This window comes from Dermochelys coriacea, chromosome 2 (genome assembly GCF_009764565.3).
Source record: "Dermochelys coriacea isolate rDerCor1 chromosome 2, rDerCor1.pri.v4, whole genome shotgun sequence".
Classification (NCBI taxonomy): domain Eukaryota; kingdom Metazoa; phylum Chordata; order Testudines; family Dermochelyidae; genus Dermochelys; species Dermochelys coriacea.
The window spans coordinates 89,918,666-89,937,653 of record NC_050069.1 but is presented as its reverse complement, the minus strand read 5'-3'; the positions used below and the strand labels follow the sequence as shown (position 1 = coordinate 89,937,653).

The 18,988-nt window shown below is 40.2% G+C and overlaps 1 protein-coding gene across 16 annotated transcripts in view; it reads right to left on the bottom strand.

Annotated features, from left to right (window-relative positions):
• Positions 1-3,256: 3,256 nt before the first annotated feature.
• The window catches only part of PTPRM (protein tyrosine phosphatase receptor type M), a 729,763-nt gene continuing 714,031 nt past the window's right edge, over positions 3,257-18,988 (bottom strand). For all 16 annotated transcript variants that reach the window (XM_038390871.2, XM_038390872.2, XM_038390875.2 and 13 more), the window contains 4 exons: positions 17,313-17,438; positions 12,853-13,016; positions 10,711-10,846; positions 3,257-4,034 (listed from right to left, as the gene is read on the bottom strand). In XM_038390871.2, the coding sequence (XP_038246799.1) occupies positions 3,981-4,034; positions 10,711-10,846; positions 12,853-13,016; positions 17,313-17,438 (480 nt within the window). In that variant the 3' untranslated portion in view covers positions 3,257-3,980. The remainder of the gene's footprint in view (positions 4,035-10,710; positions 10,847-12,852; positions 13,017-17,312; positions 17,439-18,988) is intronic.

The window sequence follows — 18,988 nt, the reverse complement described above, 5'->3', positions numbered from 1 at the left end:
ACAGACTAACACGGCTGCTACTCTGAAATCTCAAATGAGTGTAATCAAGAGTAAGCTCCATTCATGGAGTTCCACAAGTGTAAAACTAGAGTAAATGGGAACAGAATCAGGCCCAATGGTCTTTTATTTACTTAAAAACAGGTTTCTTTCCAGCTTAGTTGTTTAAGTAGTTCCAGAAATCCCCCTGGGAATTTACTCCTCAAAAGCTCCAATCAGATTCCTTTCTATTAGAGTACTGCAACCTTTTAAAAAAATGTGTAAAGCTTTTTTATGTTCAACAAGGCTCCTGTCTGATATAATAGTCTTAAAAACAGCTGTAAAAGTAAAACTGTGTTTAAGGCAGAAGAAAATCCAGTGACACTGCCATCCTCTCCCAGTGATCTACCTCAATAGCTTTCTATTTTCTACAGCCAAAAATACTACATGAAATGTTACTCATGGGAGGCAGAGCAGCTAAATCACATTTGACTCACAGAACTAATATAGCTGTTAAACCACAAGTAAAGTTACAAATAAGAGCTGAAATCTCTCTCGCTATTATTTAGTCATCCTCAGAGGAGAACAATAACCAACCCAGACTCAATTGAACCTTGTACTTAAATTTCAGTGATTCCTGTTGGTATGAATATTTTGGGATGAATAAGTCTGAGTGTTAGGGTTTTGGTTTGATATTTAACGTTATATAATTCCAAAACATAATATGTAATGAAGCTGAATGGGTACCAGATTCTACTTGTCCTTATTAAACCTTGTCACAATGAAAAGAATAAAATGCATTTAATTCTTATTTCACTTTATTAAAGGACTTGTCTATTGAAAATAAAAGGGGCCTATACAGTGGTATGTTTATTTTAAAGAGAGGGAAATAACCACACATCACAATGAAATAAGAAGCAATGTTGTCAAATATACTGACTGAAACATACCCAACAGAGGCAGAGAAATCAAAACAAAAATGGGGGATTTGGCCAGCTTCATGGTCACATTATATATGAACTGTGATGTCCTGATGATTGTGGTATATGTTTTTGTGGGCTATATTGGGACGTCTTTATATTTGAATTTAAATTCTATTAGGGATATTTACCTTATGTTATTTTAATTTTGTGCAGTTTCTACAATTTTGGATAGGTGCTACATCAAACAAAAATGCTATGGATTTGCCCATTTTTGCTGAAAAGGAGCCCAGGTAGCTGTAAAAATGACCAGAAATAGCTATCGGCCTCTGATAACCCCATCTCCACACCTCATCATCACCAGTTTCAGAAAGCTTAGCAAAATCATCCACCTCTCACATCATAGGAAGCCCGTAAATCTGGCAATATGGATAAAAACATTACTAAACCTCTCCATCTGTTATATATCTTTTACATCCTAGGAGTTGGAGAAATCAGCTCCCCAGACTAGCACTATTATGTACAAATTCTGTAATTGTATTGGAGTTAGAATTGTACAACTCTCCTCCCACCCACTCCAGCTTCTTGGCTATACATATTTGTGACCAATGTTCCTTACTCCTTTTGTCCTTTTATGATCCTTTAAGCACACTCATTTTCTTACTTAAATTTCTCTTGAACTTCCAATAAAAACTGCACATATACTCACGTACCTTAGGATGAATGGACCACGGAAACAAAACTATCCCCTCACAACCATTATAATCATATGTCCTTGGCATGTGTATTGTCTTGGCCTGCACATCTGGTAAAATGAGCTGGCATGCAAAAAGTGCATATACAACATCAATACATTATTTGTATAGGATTATGCCCATGAAGTTATCGTTTCATGGCAGATTATAATAGCTACAAAGAAAATACACACAAGCTATAGTATGTAGCTTAAACTGTAGTACATCAGGTGCTCCATTTGCCATACAACTCTTCAATAGCCTCAGAGCTATCAGAGTAGAGATATCTCCCTGGTAAGGCCCTGGGTATCATCCTTCACGATGCTAGTGTCTTTTTCTAACACTGTTTCTCTGGTGCCACCATATATTTGGTAAAAATTTTCTTTAGGGAGGTTGTGTTGGCTGCTATCGGATTTTTATGAGATTTCATTTTAAATTTTATGATTTCCAGCAAGGGAGAAGGGCCACCCATGCAGTCTCCAGACCTGAATTTTGCACTGGCTTTGATCTGTGTGTTCACCACCTGTGGTTCATTCTGTCCAATCTGGATCTCTTAGAATACAAAATGCAAAATAAATGTTGCTTCACAGACACAGGGGCCCTGAGGATGGCTAGCTCATTAGCAGTGACCACTGTTCTAAGGACTAAAATGTTGCCACTTGAAGGCAGCCAGCCAGTTTCCTTTATCATGATTCCTACATAGTTGTTGCTTAGCTTAGGTTTTTGGAAGACTTCAGTATAAATCAGTAAGTTACCCTAGAATGTCTGTTTTACCCTGATGAGGAAGGGAAAGACTCACGATTCATGTGTGGCGCAGTAAACTGTGGAACCTTTTCCATCTTGAATTAGCCTCTCTTGCTGGCTCTCTGCTGCACTTAATGTGTGGTTGTCATCCATGTATGCACAGCAGCTCCCTACAGCCCATCCCTCTGAAAACACTGGTGGGTAGCTGGGACGAAGAGGAACCAGCCATAGCCCCCATGATGAAAGTAATGACTTGTAATTACAAAAAGCTGTCAGGGGGCAGATCAGGCAGTGACCCAATTAACAGGGAAGCTCTATTTATTTATTTAACCATAATCATAATATGACAGCACTTCAACAACATGAATTAATTTATTCTCACAACACTCATTGTGGCCAGGTAGAGATGTATTATCATCTCCATTTTATAGATGGGGAAACTGAGGTACAGAGCAATTACGTGACTGACCCTGTTCACATAAGAAGCTTGTGGCCGGCCTCAGAACTGAACCACAAGTACCCTCCTTCCTCTTATGAAGTGAGCCAGTTTCCAGATCTCTAATGTGTGCACTTGCCTTGTAAAAATATTTTTATTTTTATTTATTTTGGATGGGGTGTAACAATCACTGGCTTGACTGCTGTTACTGCTTCTTGATGTGCCAAGTTACCTTTAGAGATGACTCAGCACTTTTGAGAACCTAGCCTTTTAAGGGGTTCAACAGAAGGCAATTACATGTCATGAAATACTATAAATTAAATGAGATATTATCATGTATGTAATTATTTATTGAGCTGAGAATCCATAGAAGGTAAACAAATGTTTACAATATCATACAGTAAGCATTTCCAGGGCTTAATAAAAATGATTGTCACTCACCGTGCTTCACAAAAAATTTTCTTTTAATGAATAAATAATTTGATGAAATCAAAAAATATTTACAATATAGACAAATGAAAAAAGCTTTGGATATATTAATCTGAGCATCCTGTATTTAGCATTTTCTAACTGTATTTCTATTAAGACTGCCTCTGAAATGATACAAACTGGACAGAAACTGCAACTCAACAAAATTAATGTGGTTTGTTACATGTGTATCCATTAGTTCAAATAAGCTACATATGCTTCATTTATTATGCATGTGTTAGAATACAAATATAACTAAAATCATATATTATCAGAATGTTAGACAGCATTCTCCACAAAACAGAAATGTACACTAGGCTGTGACAATAACAGAGGATCACAGGCAACAAAATATAACAGAAAAATACAAATTCCTTCATAAGAATATAATTGTGCTCTTTAATTTACCAGATGACTATGCTGCTCTACCAAATTGATGGTTTTGCATAAATGCAGCATCCAACAACCACCATGTGTTTGTGTGTGTGTGTTTGTATGTGTGTCAAGCAGCGGCATTAAGGTGGAAATTGGGCAGTGCAAGCAGTTTTTATAAACACTTTCTCCAGCTCTTAAAAAGAGCCAATTATACAAAGCAATAGAAGCATAACACTGAGAAGTCTTCATCTCATATACACAAATATCATGAAACAACTTGCTTTGTTTGTGGTGGAGAGAGGAGCTTTATCACTGCTGTTTGTGCGATCAGCCAGAATTCAAGTATTCCAAAGCCACTTCATAGCAGAATTTGTACTGATCCTGAAAGATCAACAGAAACAACCCCCCACAAAGTTATTCACAGAAGAAATTTAATTAAGGACTTCAGTACTTCTGTTCTATTAAAATTATTTACTATCAGACAGTCAGTGTGAATGAGTTTGCAAAAGCAATTTGTATTTAGATAAGGAAAGCATCACACTAATTATTCACAGGTTTCAGAGTAGCAGCCGTGTTAGTCTGTATTCGCAAAAAGAAAAGGAGTACTTGTGGCACCTGTGCCACAAGTACTCCTTTTCTTTTTACTAATTATTCAATAGTACATACAGTAACTGACATTGTTGATCATACAATAACACTACTATATTTAGCTACGCAAACATGTCTATAATGGGAAATTTGGAAACCAGTAAACAAACTGACTTGTAAATCTTTAGCAACCTATCAAAAAACTCATATCCAGTAGATATTGGAATTCCTTTGCCATAACATTTATGTTAAAATAGGCCTGGTTACTACTATTTTCCAGTTCATAAATTTTATTTTATTTTTGTCTATGAACTCACTCAGTTTCTTTATTACTCCTCCTCTATACCTAATTCAAAATCCCCACAAGCCCACACTCGTTATTTTTCCTCTCACACTAGAGCACATACATCAGGTTTTAAGTTTTACTGTCACATAAGGGTATTTTCAGCTACCAAACTGTCTTTGCACATATGCCTGTGTTTATACTGAAGTGGGGCCATCTGGAACTAGGGGAGCAACTCAGCACAATCCCTGAAGAAGCACCCTGGTGCAGGAGCGGCTAGTTATATGGGCCTGTGGTGCCCATACTCCAGGAATATGCAGGGCCCGGCTCCACCAATGTTCAGGGTCAGGTCTCTCCCCTGGCCCCGCCTGCCACCCCTGGGCAACTTAAAAAGTCCGGGGGGGCCGGCTGCCGTCGCCACCACTGGCAGTGCAGCGGGGTTAAGGCGGCTTCCTGCCTGGCCTCGCTCTGCACCGCTCCTGGAAGTGGATGGAATGGCCCTACGGCCCCGGGAAAGGGAAGTGTGTGTCCATCCTGAGCGCCAACTTCGCAGGTCCCATTGGCCAGGAACTGCGGCCAATAGCTGCGGGTGTGGTGCTTGCGGGCAGCAGTGAGTGAAATCCCCCTGCCCCCCTGCAGAAGCTGCTGCTAGAGGGGTTTGCGGGTAGCTTTTGGGAGCCACCCGAGGTAAGCGCTACACCGCTCACCATCTGCCCCAGCCTAGAGCCTGCACTATACACCCAAATTCCCTCCCAGAGCCTTGGGTAGGTGTGTGTGCACGTGGGCAGGGACTTGGACCCGTTCTGGGCACCACCAAAAATTATACAAACCTGCCGCCCCTGCCCTGGTGAGCAAATGGTGTGTGCATGTCACAGAGGTGGAGGAAGAGACAGGACCACTTTGCACTTCCCTTTTGCACCTCCAGGGGCACAGAGGGACTACAAAGGCCTGGCTCTTATACTTCTCTGCTTGCTGCTCATCCACATATGGGTAATGCACAATCTAGTCTTCTGAGCAGTTGTACAAGGCATGGCAGGTAACTCTGAGGGTTCTGTGTTTTGTGTCCATTTCTTTTTATGTTTCTGCATCAGTGACTTTATTTTGTAAAATTATAAACATTTAAATGTAACAAAAAGCTGATGAGAATATGGCTGTTATTCCATTAAATCTAAGTGTTAACTGTTCTGATTTCCAAAAATTAAGTTTCAATGTACCGCCAACTAGACTATCATTTTCTATCAATGGAGTAAGCACTGCCTCTATCATAAGCACTTTAATGAAGTAATAAAACGTGACAATTCATGTGCTGTTGTGTAGTAATGATGACATAGCTAGCTGGCTGACAGCACTCAGCCTTTACCTTTATGCTAAACACCATAAGTAGGTAGAATATGATTATACTTCAGCAATATTCTTCTTTTGCCAGAAGCAAACATTTGAAGGATTCTGTCTATTGTCCACTCAAGTCACATGATTATTATTCAGCACGTACCTGAATGATTTCAATAGCTACTTTTGAATCAGAAGAAGAAAAAAAGCCAACAGCAATTGTTAAAACAAAGAGATGCATTTTCCTGCAGCCTTCATTTTGCAGCGGCCACTTTAAAAGTTAAGGAACAAAGTTGTTTGGACTTAAACTGCCACGGTTGTGAGTGAGTGTACTGAAGGTTTTAAGATCCTGTAGGGTCATATAAACTGTGGTGTATTTGGATCTCTTCTGAACAAGGAAAAAAACCCAGAAATATGGGGTAAATTATATCTTTACTATTTTTATTGCATATGTATAGGTGACTAAATCACAGTCATGTTATCATTATGAAACACACATTGGGACAATGATCAACCAGCCAGCCATTTTCAATTCTTCCAAGCTCACTTTATAGTGATTTACTGATTTAGCAGAATAACTGACATTTCCAGTAAATGCAAGCCCTAGATAACTGCCTTATAGAATAGACATTATTGTTCCCCCATGCTCACTGCTGTGTGTCCTTTGCACATTTTACTATTTGTTTGATGATAAATATTAAAAACCTTTTTATGTTACCTAGTTTCAGAGAGAAATATTTATATGGAGCACATATTGGTAGACCCAGTAATGTTTATTATGAAACTCTGACATGCTTCAGTAAATATACCCGAATGCTAAAAGTTACATGTATATTATGACTATAGAATTTCAGGAATTTTCTGTTTTTTAGATGAATGTGTCACTCAGATTTTTGTACTTGGAAGGGTTCAATGAAATTAGGAGATGAACCTGTAAATACGCACCACAAAGAATATCCTTAATCCAGTGAGAAAATGTGTAACAATATTTACTCAGCAATCCTGGAACTCCTCTCATGAAACATTGTAGCACTAACAATCCCGTGCATTTATAGATTTGATATCCTTTGAAGAATGGCAATAACTTTACAAAGGTGGGTAAGTGTTAATATCCTTATTTTACAGATGGGGAAACTGAGGAAAAGAACTTTTCACTCCTTAAAAGTCACAAAGCAAATTGTCAGTGGCCACATCAGGAAGAGAGCCCAGATCTCCTGACACTAAGTCGCTGCTTTCCACCACTACACAATGCTGGTCCTCATGCACATTTTCAAACCAATTCATTTGAATTGTTGCCATTTATTAAACTATATCCTCCTGTAGAGCACTGGACTGAGCCTCAGGAGACTGGGGATCTATTCCTGGCTCTACCACTGGCTTGCTGGGTCACCTTGAGCAAGGCACTTCACCACTCTGTGCCTCAGTTTCCTCATGTGTAAAATGGAGATAATGAAGCTGACCTTTCTAAAGCGCTCTGAGATGGATTGAGGAAAAGCACTGTAGAAGAGGTAGCCATTATTATTATACATATTTGTTTTAAAAAAGCTCGTATTTGATTTAAAATATTTGCTATTCAGTAAAAATAAAATAAAATAAAAAAGGTGTGGAGACCAATGTGGGGGTCCATTCTCTGGCTGAGACATCTGTTTCTGAAGGCCCATCCCAAATTGCGATTTATAGCTAGCATTTTCTACAACTGTATATTTCCACCCCATTTTATTTTTATTCCTGTGAAATAAATGAATCAGATATCACTGAGATACATGAAAAGAGAAAAGGAGTAATTGAGGCATCTTAGAGACTAACAAATTTATTTGACCATAAGCTTTCATGACCTTATGCTCAAATAAATTTGTTAGTCTCTAAGGTGCCACAAGTACTCCTTTTCTTTTTGCGAATGCAGACTAACACGGTTGCTACTCTGAAACTTGAGATCCATGAATTTATCCACAGGTGATGCACGGGGGGACACGCGGGGTCACATGATACCACAGATTTCTGCCAAGGTGGGAGTAGGGCTGAGCACAGCCCTGGGCGACGTGCTGGGGAAAGGCACCGACACCATGCGCTCACACTAAGCTCTGCTAGGTGGCGCCTGGAGCAGGGAAGTGACATCAGGCTGGTAGTAGACTCAACAGTGAAGCCCGCTGGGGTGTGTGCAAGGCTATAGACAGGAGTTTGGGGCAATGAAGGGGGGAGGCAGTAGGAGCAGTGAGGGGATGGGACGATGGGGAGCCCATGGCAGGCAGTGGGGGCCAGGGGCAATGGGGGATGGGTGGGGAGCCTGGGTAGGCAGCAGGAGGATAGGGAGGTGGGTGGGGAGCCTGTGGTAGCCAGTGGGGGCCAGGGCAACGGGATGGGTGAGGACCCTGGCGAGGCAGCAGGGGGATAGGGAGGTGGGTGGTGAGCCCAGGGGAGGCAGTGGGGGCCAGGCTGATGGGAGATGGATGAGGGGCTCAGTAAAGCAGCAAGGATGGGGGAATTCATGGGGGGGTGGGGAAGAGGCAGCAGGGCAAGGGGGGATGGGGAGGTGGGTGGGAGCTCAGTAGTGGTCCAAACCAAAGCCACTTCCCAAGAGTGTTGGGATCTGGAGTTCTGAACTGGCCCAATTATAAAAATAAACCTGAGCTGTGACTTGAAATCGGGACCTAGATCTGATCTTCCTCGTATTTCTGAATGGTTTGGATTCTGTGTCCTAGTTTTGGGTCCATCTCTAGCTAAAAGTGAACTGTAAAGAGAAAATGGAATTGCAGGCAAGCTCAGAAACATGACTTGAATGTCCCTGCTAACTGGGCTGGGCATAGGAGATTGATCACAGAAAACTGTTTTAATTTACTTTTCAAATTGTTTTTCAAACCACTGTCTGCCTGCCATTAAATCTGTTTTTCCCGGTTTGCTAATGATTCCCCATTCTATGATTCACCATTCTATGGTACTATAGATACCAGAAGAGACATCATAGCCACCTGGTGGGTTAGCAGGAGATTTCTGGTACTTGTGATGCCCAAGAGAGCCAATGTCTCCTTGTAAACCCAGAAGAGAGAGCAGATTCAAATGGAGAGGAAAAATAATTTTATAAGGTTAAATTAGAACTGATTCCTGACACAATTATTGCATGCTGATTGGTTTGCAAATATCTCTGTTCTTCAAATTGATACAACACATCAGTGCAATCCAGAGCTTCTTCATGTGTAGCTCTCTTTTAGCACAATCTCCATTGGCTATTACATAGTATCATAAAATATGAACATCAAAAGTAGCTCTAGAAATCAAAACTCTTTTGTCTCTTGAGTACCTGCCCTGAACCCTGCTGCATACCACCAGAATCTTTAAATTGTGACCCCCCCTCGGCCCCGATCAGCAGTTACCAGTCATCTCTGACTTAAACTCACAGAGACCTGAGAACAGCAGGCATGCCAGGTACAAATCCACATCTACACAGACTGAGTGGAAAAGTAGGACATTTCTCTCTACATCCAGCAAATAAAAAATTAGGAGTGTCCTGAGACAGGAGCCAAATGAATGGCCCGCTCCCAACATCACGAAAGCTGGAAGGTCCCTCACCTCCAGATGACTGACAGTCTTACATTGCTAGCTTGCCTCCTCAGAGTGGCAGCCTCAAACTCCCTGCTCATCTCATGCTGCTGGCAAGGTGCTGGTTCACCTCAGGACCCAGCTAGATGTCTCTCTCTTACTGTTGCCTGGCCTGAGGGAGGGATAGGAATTCACAGCAGTGGAGGTGAGTCACCTTGGTAGGTCTGAGGAGAAAGGGTTTCTTCAAAAGAGAGGCGGGGCATACTGGGACTTGCTGCAACCAAAAATATGGACCTGGTCCTATCTCACAGAAGGCAGAAACCCTCCATCTTCCTAGCACATCACCCCAAGTAGCTTGGCCAACCCACTAGCATTCACTATTCTTCAAGGTGTTCAACACGTGAGGCTAGACTGGGAGTGGAGATCTTTCCTAAGGGTACAGGAGTGGAGGGGTCACAGTTCTGTGGGATCTCCCTGCCTCCTCCTTGGGATTTTGGGGTAGAATAGATGCCCAAACACAGTTCAGTCCCAATTAACCAATCCCCTATTGTCCATAGTTTACACAATTAACTCATACTGGGTTATGATTCCTGAAATTACCCAAATACTATATCTGTCATCGAAGACAATCTACTTTCAAAAAGCCAGACTCTAAAAGCAGTGCTTTTAAGGCACACACATTGAATTGGGTGGAACTGTACATCTTTCTCCCAATACAGAACTACAAGCAGAACATAACAGCCTGCTGATTTAAGCTGTCCTACAGCTCTTGTGTCATAGCCACTAGTGTTTCTGCAATTCTACATCTAAAAGATTCAATAAAACACTCTATAAGAAAATAATTGCACATGGCCCCTTGTTTCTGAACTCCTTTAATCTTTCTATGAGGTAGAGCAACCATAATTAAATGCAATATTCTGGATATCACACTGAAATTCACAGCTTTGATAAATATTAGGCAATTAAGCTATTTATAAAATATATCATTTGAAAATCTGGCATTTCATTTTACATTATTATTATTATTTCTGCTGTGCGATGACTGCTCTCCACGTGGATCACATTGCCAGAAAGGCAAATTAATAAAGATGTTCTGTTGAAAGTTTTAAACTATTTCAAAAATTCAAATGAACAGAGACAAAGTGTCCTTGGGAAGAAAGCAATGTAAAAATACTCGTACAAGTGAAATGATTTCATTATCCCCTTTGAAAATGACTTGCATGCTTTCTCAACAACTCCCACTGAAAATCTTGGAAATCTCCCCAAGCCTTATGATAAAAGGGAACATTTTCTATTCAGTGGTGCAGTTAAAAAAGCTCATACCAGAAGGTCCACCATGTTAGGCTTATTATTTCTCAGTGTCTTCACAGCATGGAATACATCAACTGCCCTCTGGTGCCGAAGCATTTCACAAACAATGCTGATTGCACAAAATGTCCCACTGCGGCCACCTCCGTTTCTACAATAAAAGTGATAAAATGGCTCCATTACTCATGACTGTATGTTATTAGTTCTCATACTGTGTCTGAATGTTCTACGAGACGTGCAATGCAAATACTGGTGAACCAATGGCTATTAATGCCTCTGAACTCTAAGAAGGATGCAATTCCTAATTAAAATGAATAGGCTGAATTATCTAACATGTATGCTACAGAATCCATCAACTTGGAAGCCTGAGGGTAACAGTGTTTAAATTTTTCTCTAGTCTTTTCTATTAATTCATAAATCTGAAGAACAAAGTAACTATTTGGAAAATAGAATAGAATCAGAGGAGCCTGATTCTCATTCACACTAAGGCTCAGTTCACTTGTTCTGGCAGTACAAAAGAGCCTTAAAGTGGAGTAAATTACATTTCTGTTCAATTTGAGGCCCCTTTATGCTTATATAGCAACCTTAGTGTAATGAGACTCAGACTCAGAAATGCTAGAACATTAAACAGATTTTGGAGTTTGGTTTTGAGCTTGTTACAAGTTTTTCTATTCTAGGTTATGGTGCCTTATTTCTGGACTCAAAGGTTCTCAGGTAACAGTAAAAACCCTGCCCAACTTTTCTTATAATTTGTATTGATAGCTGTACTCTTAACATAGTCACTAGGTGGTGCTGCAATATCCCACTATATTTTACCTGTACCTTCTGGCATTAGGTACAGGCATTACACTCACTGAATGGGAATGAGTGCTTTTACAATTGTGTGTTCCCCCATCATCCATAGTTTCAGAAGATGAGAACCCACACTGACTTGCTGACTAGAAACCAGGCATAAATGTTCATAGGCATGATCAAATATAGTATTTAAGAGTGCTTTATCTTCAGCTATTTTTAATCTTCAAGAGAATCTCTTTCCAGAAACCCTATTATTTCTATAGCTATTCTAATCAGAGTCTTTAGGCTGCACTTCCTTGGAAATAATAAACCTTAATAATTACCAGAGTGAAGACTAGTTAGCTAGCGGGTCTTTCAAACCAGCACTCACAAATGGTTGATTTTCAAAGGAAGCTATGAAATCACACATCTGTCACATCCAGGCAGTATGAAAAGAATGCTCTCTGCTGCCAAAACGTTGGCTGATATTGTGGGATTCTTTGAGAATGTTAATTAAACTAAAGTAATTTAAAAGGATTATGTCAGTGCTTTTTTCTTTTCTCTGCTGCCTGAAAGTGACGCGTGCGTGATGTGGTATAACTATTTAATATCATCAACAACTATAGCGATAACAGTAATTTGCACTTCAAAAGAGCCTTTCAGCTGAGGATCTCAAAACATTAATTAGTTAAACCACACAATACTCCTTTGATGTCAGTATCATTATCCCCATTCTACAGATGGGGAAACTAAAGCACAAAGAGATTGAGTGACTTGTGCAAGGTCAGTGTAAGTGGGCAATAGTAGTAAACTTGCAGTTTTTATCAGTAATTACTAATTTCTATTAAATATAAACAGAACAGTCAGAAAGTTATTTTCTAATTTAGGCCCCAATTCATGAAAGCACTTAAGGGTGTGCGTAATTCCATCACTAATCAGGGCAGCACTTAAGCCAATGCTTAATTGAACAGGAATTGTTTCCTGAATTGCAGCCTTGGTTGATGAGAACTCAATCCTCTGTGGGAGCTGAGGGAAAACAGCATGTGGCAGGTTCTAAGTCCTAAGAGAGGAATAGTGGGCAGATTAAGAACTTGTACCTCCACATGGAGCCATGTAAACTTGAGGCCCTCATGCATGTATACAAGACCCTGAGGAAAGAGGCTCTCAGATTTCTTCCAAAGAACATGAATGGAAACCCCAACTTCCCACAAATGAAAAACCTTCATGAGCTTCCACTGTTTTTCAATGAGCTGCTGTGTAATTCAATTCCAAATTATGGGATAAATTACAAGGATGCCTCTTACCTTCATGCAAATCCTTTAAAACCCGAAGTACAGTAAATATTTATACTACCCCCTTGCTTTCCTACCTTCAAATACTTACAAACAATGTACGACTGTACGTCCTTCTCCTCCATTGTATTCTTCCTGCCATTTCTCCACCTGACGTATTTGTTTCAAGAAAGAACGTTTGGATACTGGAGTATCTCTGTACATGGGCCATCCCAGGAACTGAAACTGCTGCACCATCCGATACCCATCTTGGGGCTGCAAAGATCCGAACAATAAGCAAGAAAAAAGTGAAGGCATTATTTACACTATACTCAAATGGCATACAATTTAAACATTCTCATCAAAGTTGTTAAAGGACATCACTGCTTACAAATTACTAAAGTAATTTCAGCTGCCCTTGAGAGTTATCGCTTTTAATCTCCAACAGAGTTATTAAGCACACAATGTTTTAAATAGCAGGATATACAAAGAGACTAGAGCAGAACAATGGTACAGCTGCAAGAGTCAAGTAAATGATGATTTAATATTATAGTAGTCACTCGATAGCAAAGTGAAAGTCACAATACAATTTCAATTATAACCTCTGGTTTTTCACATGCTCATAACTTTCAGCTTTTTGGAAGAAATGTCCTGTTTCATTCATTTTAAAAAGAAAGTTTGAGCAAAATCTTTCAAGCCATTTTGAGGAAAGCAGGAGTGAAAAAAATAAACTTATGTTTAAAAACAAAACCTAAGTGCACTTTATTAACTGGAAAAAGAAAAGGAGTACTTGTGGCACCTTAGAGAGTAACAAATTTTTTTGAGCATAAGCTTTCGTGAGCTACAGCTCACTTCATCGGATGCATTCGGTGGAAAATACAGTGGGTAGATTTATATACACACACAGAGAACATGAAACAATGGGTTTTATCATACACACTGTAAGGAGAGTGATCACTTAAGATGAGCCATCACCAGCGGGGGGGGGAGGAGGAGGAGGAAAACCTTTCATGGTGACAAGCAAGGTGGGCCATTTCCAGCAGTTAACAAGAACATCTGAGGAACAGTGGGGATTGGGGGGGAGAAATAACATGGGGAAATAGTTTTACTTTGTGTAATGACTCATCCATTCCCAGTCTCTATTCAAGCCTAAATTAATTGTATCCAGTTTGCAACTTAATTCAAATTTAGCAGTCTCTTGCTGGAGTCTGTTTCTGAAGTTTTTTGTTGAAGGATAGCCACTCTTAGGTCTGTAATCGAGTGACCGGAGAGACTGAAGTGTTCTCCGACTGGTTTTTGAATGTTATAATTCTTGACGTCTGATTTGTGTCCATTTATTCTTTTACGTCGAGACTGTCCAGTTTGACCAATGTACATGGCAGAGGGGCACTGCTGGCACATGATGGCATATATCACATTGGTACATGCGCAGGTGAACGAGCCTCTGATAGTGTGGCTGATGTGATTAGGCCCTATGATGGTGTCCCCTGAATAGATGTTTGGACACAGTTGGCAACGGACTTTGTTGCAAGGAGAGGTTCCTGGGTTAGTGGTTCTGTTGTGTGGTGTGTGGTTGCTGGTAAGTATTTGCTTCAGGTTGGGGGGCTGTCTGTAAGCAAGGACTGGCCTGTCTCCCAAGATCTGTGAGAGTGATGGGTCGTCCTTCAGGACAGATTGTAGATCCTTGATGATGCGTTGGAGAGGTTTTAGTTGGGGGCTGAAGGTGATGGCTAGTGGCGTTCTGTTATTTTCTTTGTTGGGCCTGTCCTGTGGTAGGTGACTTCTGGGTACGCTTCTGGCTCTGTCAATCTGTTTCTTCACTTCAGCAGGTGGGTATTGTAGTTGTAAGAATGCATGATAGAGATCTTGTAGGTGTTTGTCTCTGTCTGAGGGTTGGAGCAAATGCAGTTATATCGTAGAGCTTGGCTGTAGACAATGGATCGAGTGGTATGATCTGGATGAAAGCTAGAGGCATGTAGGTAGGAATAGCCGTCAGTAGATTTCCGATATAGGGTGGTGTTTATGTGACCATTGCTTATTAGCACCATAATGTCCAGGAAGTGGATCTCGTGTGTGGACTGGTCCAGGCTGAGGTTGATGGTGGGATGGAAATTATTGAAATCCTGGTGGAATTCCTCAAGGGCTTCTTTTCCATGGGTCCAGATGATGAAGATGTTATCAATGTAGCGCAAGTAGAGTAGGGGCATTAGGGGACGAGAGCTGAGGAAGTGTTGTTCTAAGCCAGCCATAAAAATGTTGGCATACTGTGGGGCCATGCGGGTACCCATCGCAGTGCCGCTGATTTGAAGGTCTACATTGTCCCCAAATGTGAAATAGTAATGGGTGAGGACAAAGTCACAAAGTTCAGCCACCAGGTTAGCCGTGACATTATCGGGGATAGTGTTCCTGACGGCTTGTAGTCCATCTTTGTGTGGAATGTTGGTGTAGAGGGCTTCTACATCCATAGTGGCTAGGATGGTGTTTTTAGGAAGACCAACAATGGATTGTAGTTTCCTCAGGAAGTCAGTGGTGTCTCGAAGATAGCTGGGAGTGCTGGTAACGTAGGGCCTGAGGAGGGAGTCTACATAGCCAGACAATCCTGCTGTCAGGGTGCCAATGCCTAAGACGATGGGGAGTCCAGGATTTCCAGGTTTATGGATCTTGGGTAGCAGATAGAATACCCCAGGTCGGGGTTCCAGGGGTGTGTCTGTGCGGATTTGTTAACTGGGCTATGCTCAAACTTGCAAGAGAAATAGTTCTGAAGAGTGGCTTTACTATATCAATTAATGCATGGAACAAAAACCCAGAAGTGTTTACATGATAATGTTGCTGTTATTGCTGTTACACAGTAGTAATAGAGAGGGTGACAGATTAACAAAAAAAGGGAATACAGCAGAGCTGAGGCAGAGTAAATTTTGATTGTCACAGAATCACAGAAGTGTAGTACTGGAAGGGACATCAATAGGTCACCAAGTCCAGTCCCCTGCACTCAAGGCTTATATGGGATTTGCCTGCTTTCTGTCAAAATTTGGAACCTATTGCACCGCTGGCTGGTCCCTTTCATCTGACTGCCCCTCCCCTCAAAATAGGATTAATATTGATCAGCGATTATTAAATCACACATCCTATTAACATTTCATGGGTTCTTTGATTTTACTCATCAAAAATCACTGGAGACTTCAAGGCCCTAGAAATCTGAAAGAATGGGGAGTGCAGGCTTATTCACTGGCTCCCTGGACTGGGAAATAGGGCCCCAGGTACCTCTTTGGCTCTTTCCTCTCTCCTTGCAGGAGCAGGTCACAGGACTTGTCTTTGCTTGTTCTGGGGAGGTCTGGCCCTCAGTGAAGTCCATGACCTCACTGACTGACTGACTAGGGAGTGCTGCCCATTCTTTCCAATGTCTCCTCAGTTTTGGGAGGAGGTGCCAAGTCCATTTTGCTGGGCCCTCTTTGCCTGGATGGGATGGAATGGGATGCCTGATCTGCTTCATGGTCTCTCTCAACCTGGCTTAAGTGGATGTCTGCTGACTTCAGGAGGTATGGGTGAAGTATATTATCACACCACATTAGTATCTTTATAAAGTGCTCACTTCTTTGAAACGCACATATATTAAAAGGTGCACTTAAAGGACTGTGCACTTCATAGAGATCCTGGTACAGTATTTACAAGAAATAAACCTCTCTCTCAAAGAAGTGGTATTGGGGCCTTTTGTTTTTTTCTTTATTTAAAGCGCCAGGACATTCAGTGCAGATTATGATAAGGCCGAACTCTTCAAGTACAAGTGTAAAAAAATGCAGACGTTAAAGGCTTCCATTTTCAAAAACGACCTACTGAGTTTTGGGGGCCCAACTTGAGACACGAGTTCTGAGGGCCCAACCTGTTTTTCACGGTTAGGTGCTCAATGCTTTCTGGCAATTACATTCCTTTAAGATATTTAAAGTTGGAAACTTCAAAGTTAAGATACCCCAAATCACAACTCATTTTTGAAAATTTAGGCCATGATTCTTGCATTAAAGTAATGTCGCTCATAAAGCCCCTGGTTTTTATTTTTTGTTACATTTATTCAATAAACTAACACAATGTATTTTAAAACAAACTGAATTATGCACAACAAAATAAGCAATGTGGGCTAACTGCTGTAACAACATTAACTTCTGCAATTCCTGGTTAACGTTACAATCTTAATGCTGTATTCTTCTCGTGTGAATGTAATAAACATAACAAAAGCACATGGTAGAAAAATGTCTTTATTGTGATTACATATACAGGTCCTTATTCTGATTCTATGTATGAACCATATATCTATAAGCTTGTTCTCAAACAGACTTCGGAGTGTGAGGTACTATTGCATGTTTCACCTTTACTTTTTGTTTAATCTTTACTTTTATAACCTCAGTAAGGTTTGCTCATTACCTTCAATTTTACTGAGATATACACACATTTATTTTATTAATATATAGTCCTGATTAAAACTAACTGGATATTTGGAGGAAAAATTTCTTAGTTAACATTTCCCCCATCAATACAAATGGTTAAGTTTAAAAAAAGAGAGAAACTGAATAAGGTTCTTACTCTTGATGCATTATAAATTCGGAATATCCGGCTGATTATGTCTTCTTCTAAATCAGCTGATACAAATTCCACCTGAATGGGACCATGTCGGTGCACCCCATTTTCTGGCCAGTACTGGGGACACAACTACAGGAGATCAAAATCACAGACAAGCACAGTTATTTATAAGAACATTGATATCCTGGAACATCCCTGGAGAATGCATTTTTCTTGTCTTTTAATATGGATCATTTCATTTAATTTTTTCTCTTTTTCAAGTGTTACTAAAATTCTCACACACATTATTATAAAATTGTAGTTTCCCAATCTCCGGGCCAGTTTTTTCAGTATTCCAACTTTACTTTTGCAGAACAAATTTAACCAAATAAATTCTTAAGTAACTGCACCTCATATGGCTCATTGCTATATTCTTAACTCTTTGGTGTTTGGAGTTACACATTTCTGACACTCAACATCAATTAACCATTCAGATATGATGGGATGTGGGGATGCTGTTGAACGACATCCCAGTTAGGGTGTGCTGTGAACAGAGGACCAAAGACCTGATATCTTAAAGTGTTCTAAGTGTGTTGATACCAGTTCATAACCACAGTGGAATGTGTTATTGCTGTTATAAAAGTATAGCTATTCTCAAAACTCCAGTGCCTAAATTCTGTGCTCAGTTTAGCTCCAGACCAGTGAACTGCCTAAAATCAGCATTGCTTGAAATTTTCATTGACCAGTCAGTCTTACATTTGTGAATGCCATTTTACAGTAGAAAATATGATTACCACTTATTAGTGGTGGATACCTAGAGATCACAAAAGAATATTAATATGTATCTTGAACAGTTTAAGTGTCCAATAAAAAATTTATGGCTTAATCCTGAAATGAATCACCTGACTCTTGGTCTTCTACCCCTAATACTTTAAAGATTAATTCAACACTTTGATGGGGATTCTCAGAATTGCCCTCTATACAGTCTGTTCACTTTCTGGGATATTTAGGTTTGCAGTGTTGTTGTGGCTGTGTTGGTCCCAGGACATTAGAGAGACAAGGTGGATGAGGTGATATCTTCTATTGGACCAACTTCTGTTGGCGAAAGAGACAAGTTTTCAAGCTTACCGAAGAAGAGCTCTGTATAAGCTCAAAGATTTTCTTTCACCAACAGAAATTGGTCCAATAAAAGATACTACCTCAGCTACCAGGGATACCTATAGCAGTTCATGGCCAGGCATGAAGCAAAATTAAGTATGAGAATGAGCAAACTAACGCTTCCTTGCAGGAGCATTGATCTCATATTTTAAAACTTCATTTTATTCAAAAAAGTAGCAGTGGTCTTCATTCTGCTGCAGGCGATCCACAGCTGAGCTGACAAATCAGACATGCTTCAGTTGTTGTTTTGCACTTCTTTATAACACTCATCTCTCAATAGAGCCACTCACAAATTACTGCATCTTAGGAAAATGTGGCCATTTAAAACAGAGTAAAAATAGGACAAAGTCTGATTTGCATATCAGTTCAATTTAACAAATTAAAAACAAAAGAATCCAATTAGGAAAATGTATTTTCTTTTTTAAAACACTCTACATTCACAGCTCACACTGATGAGCAAATTACTTTTAGACTCTGCTCTGAATCTTAATCATGTTTTCATTATGAAATTCACTTATTTGTATTGAGTAACAAAATACAAT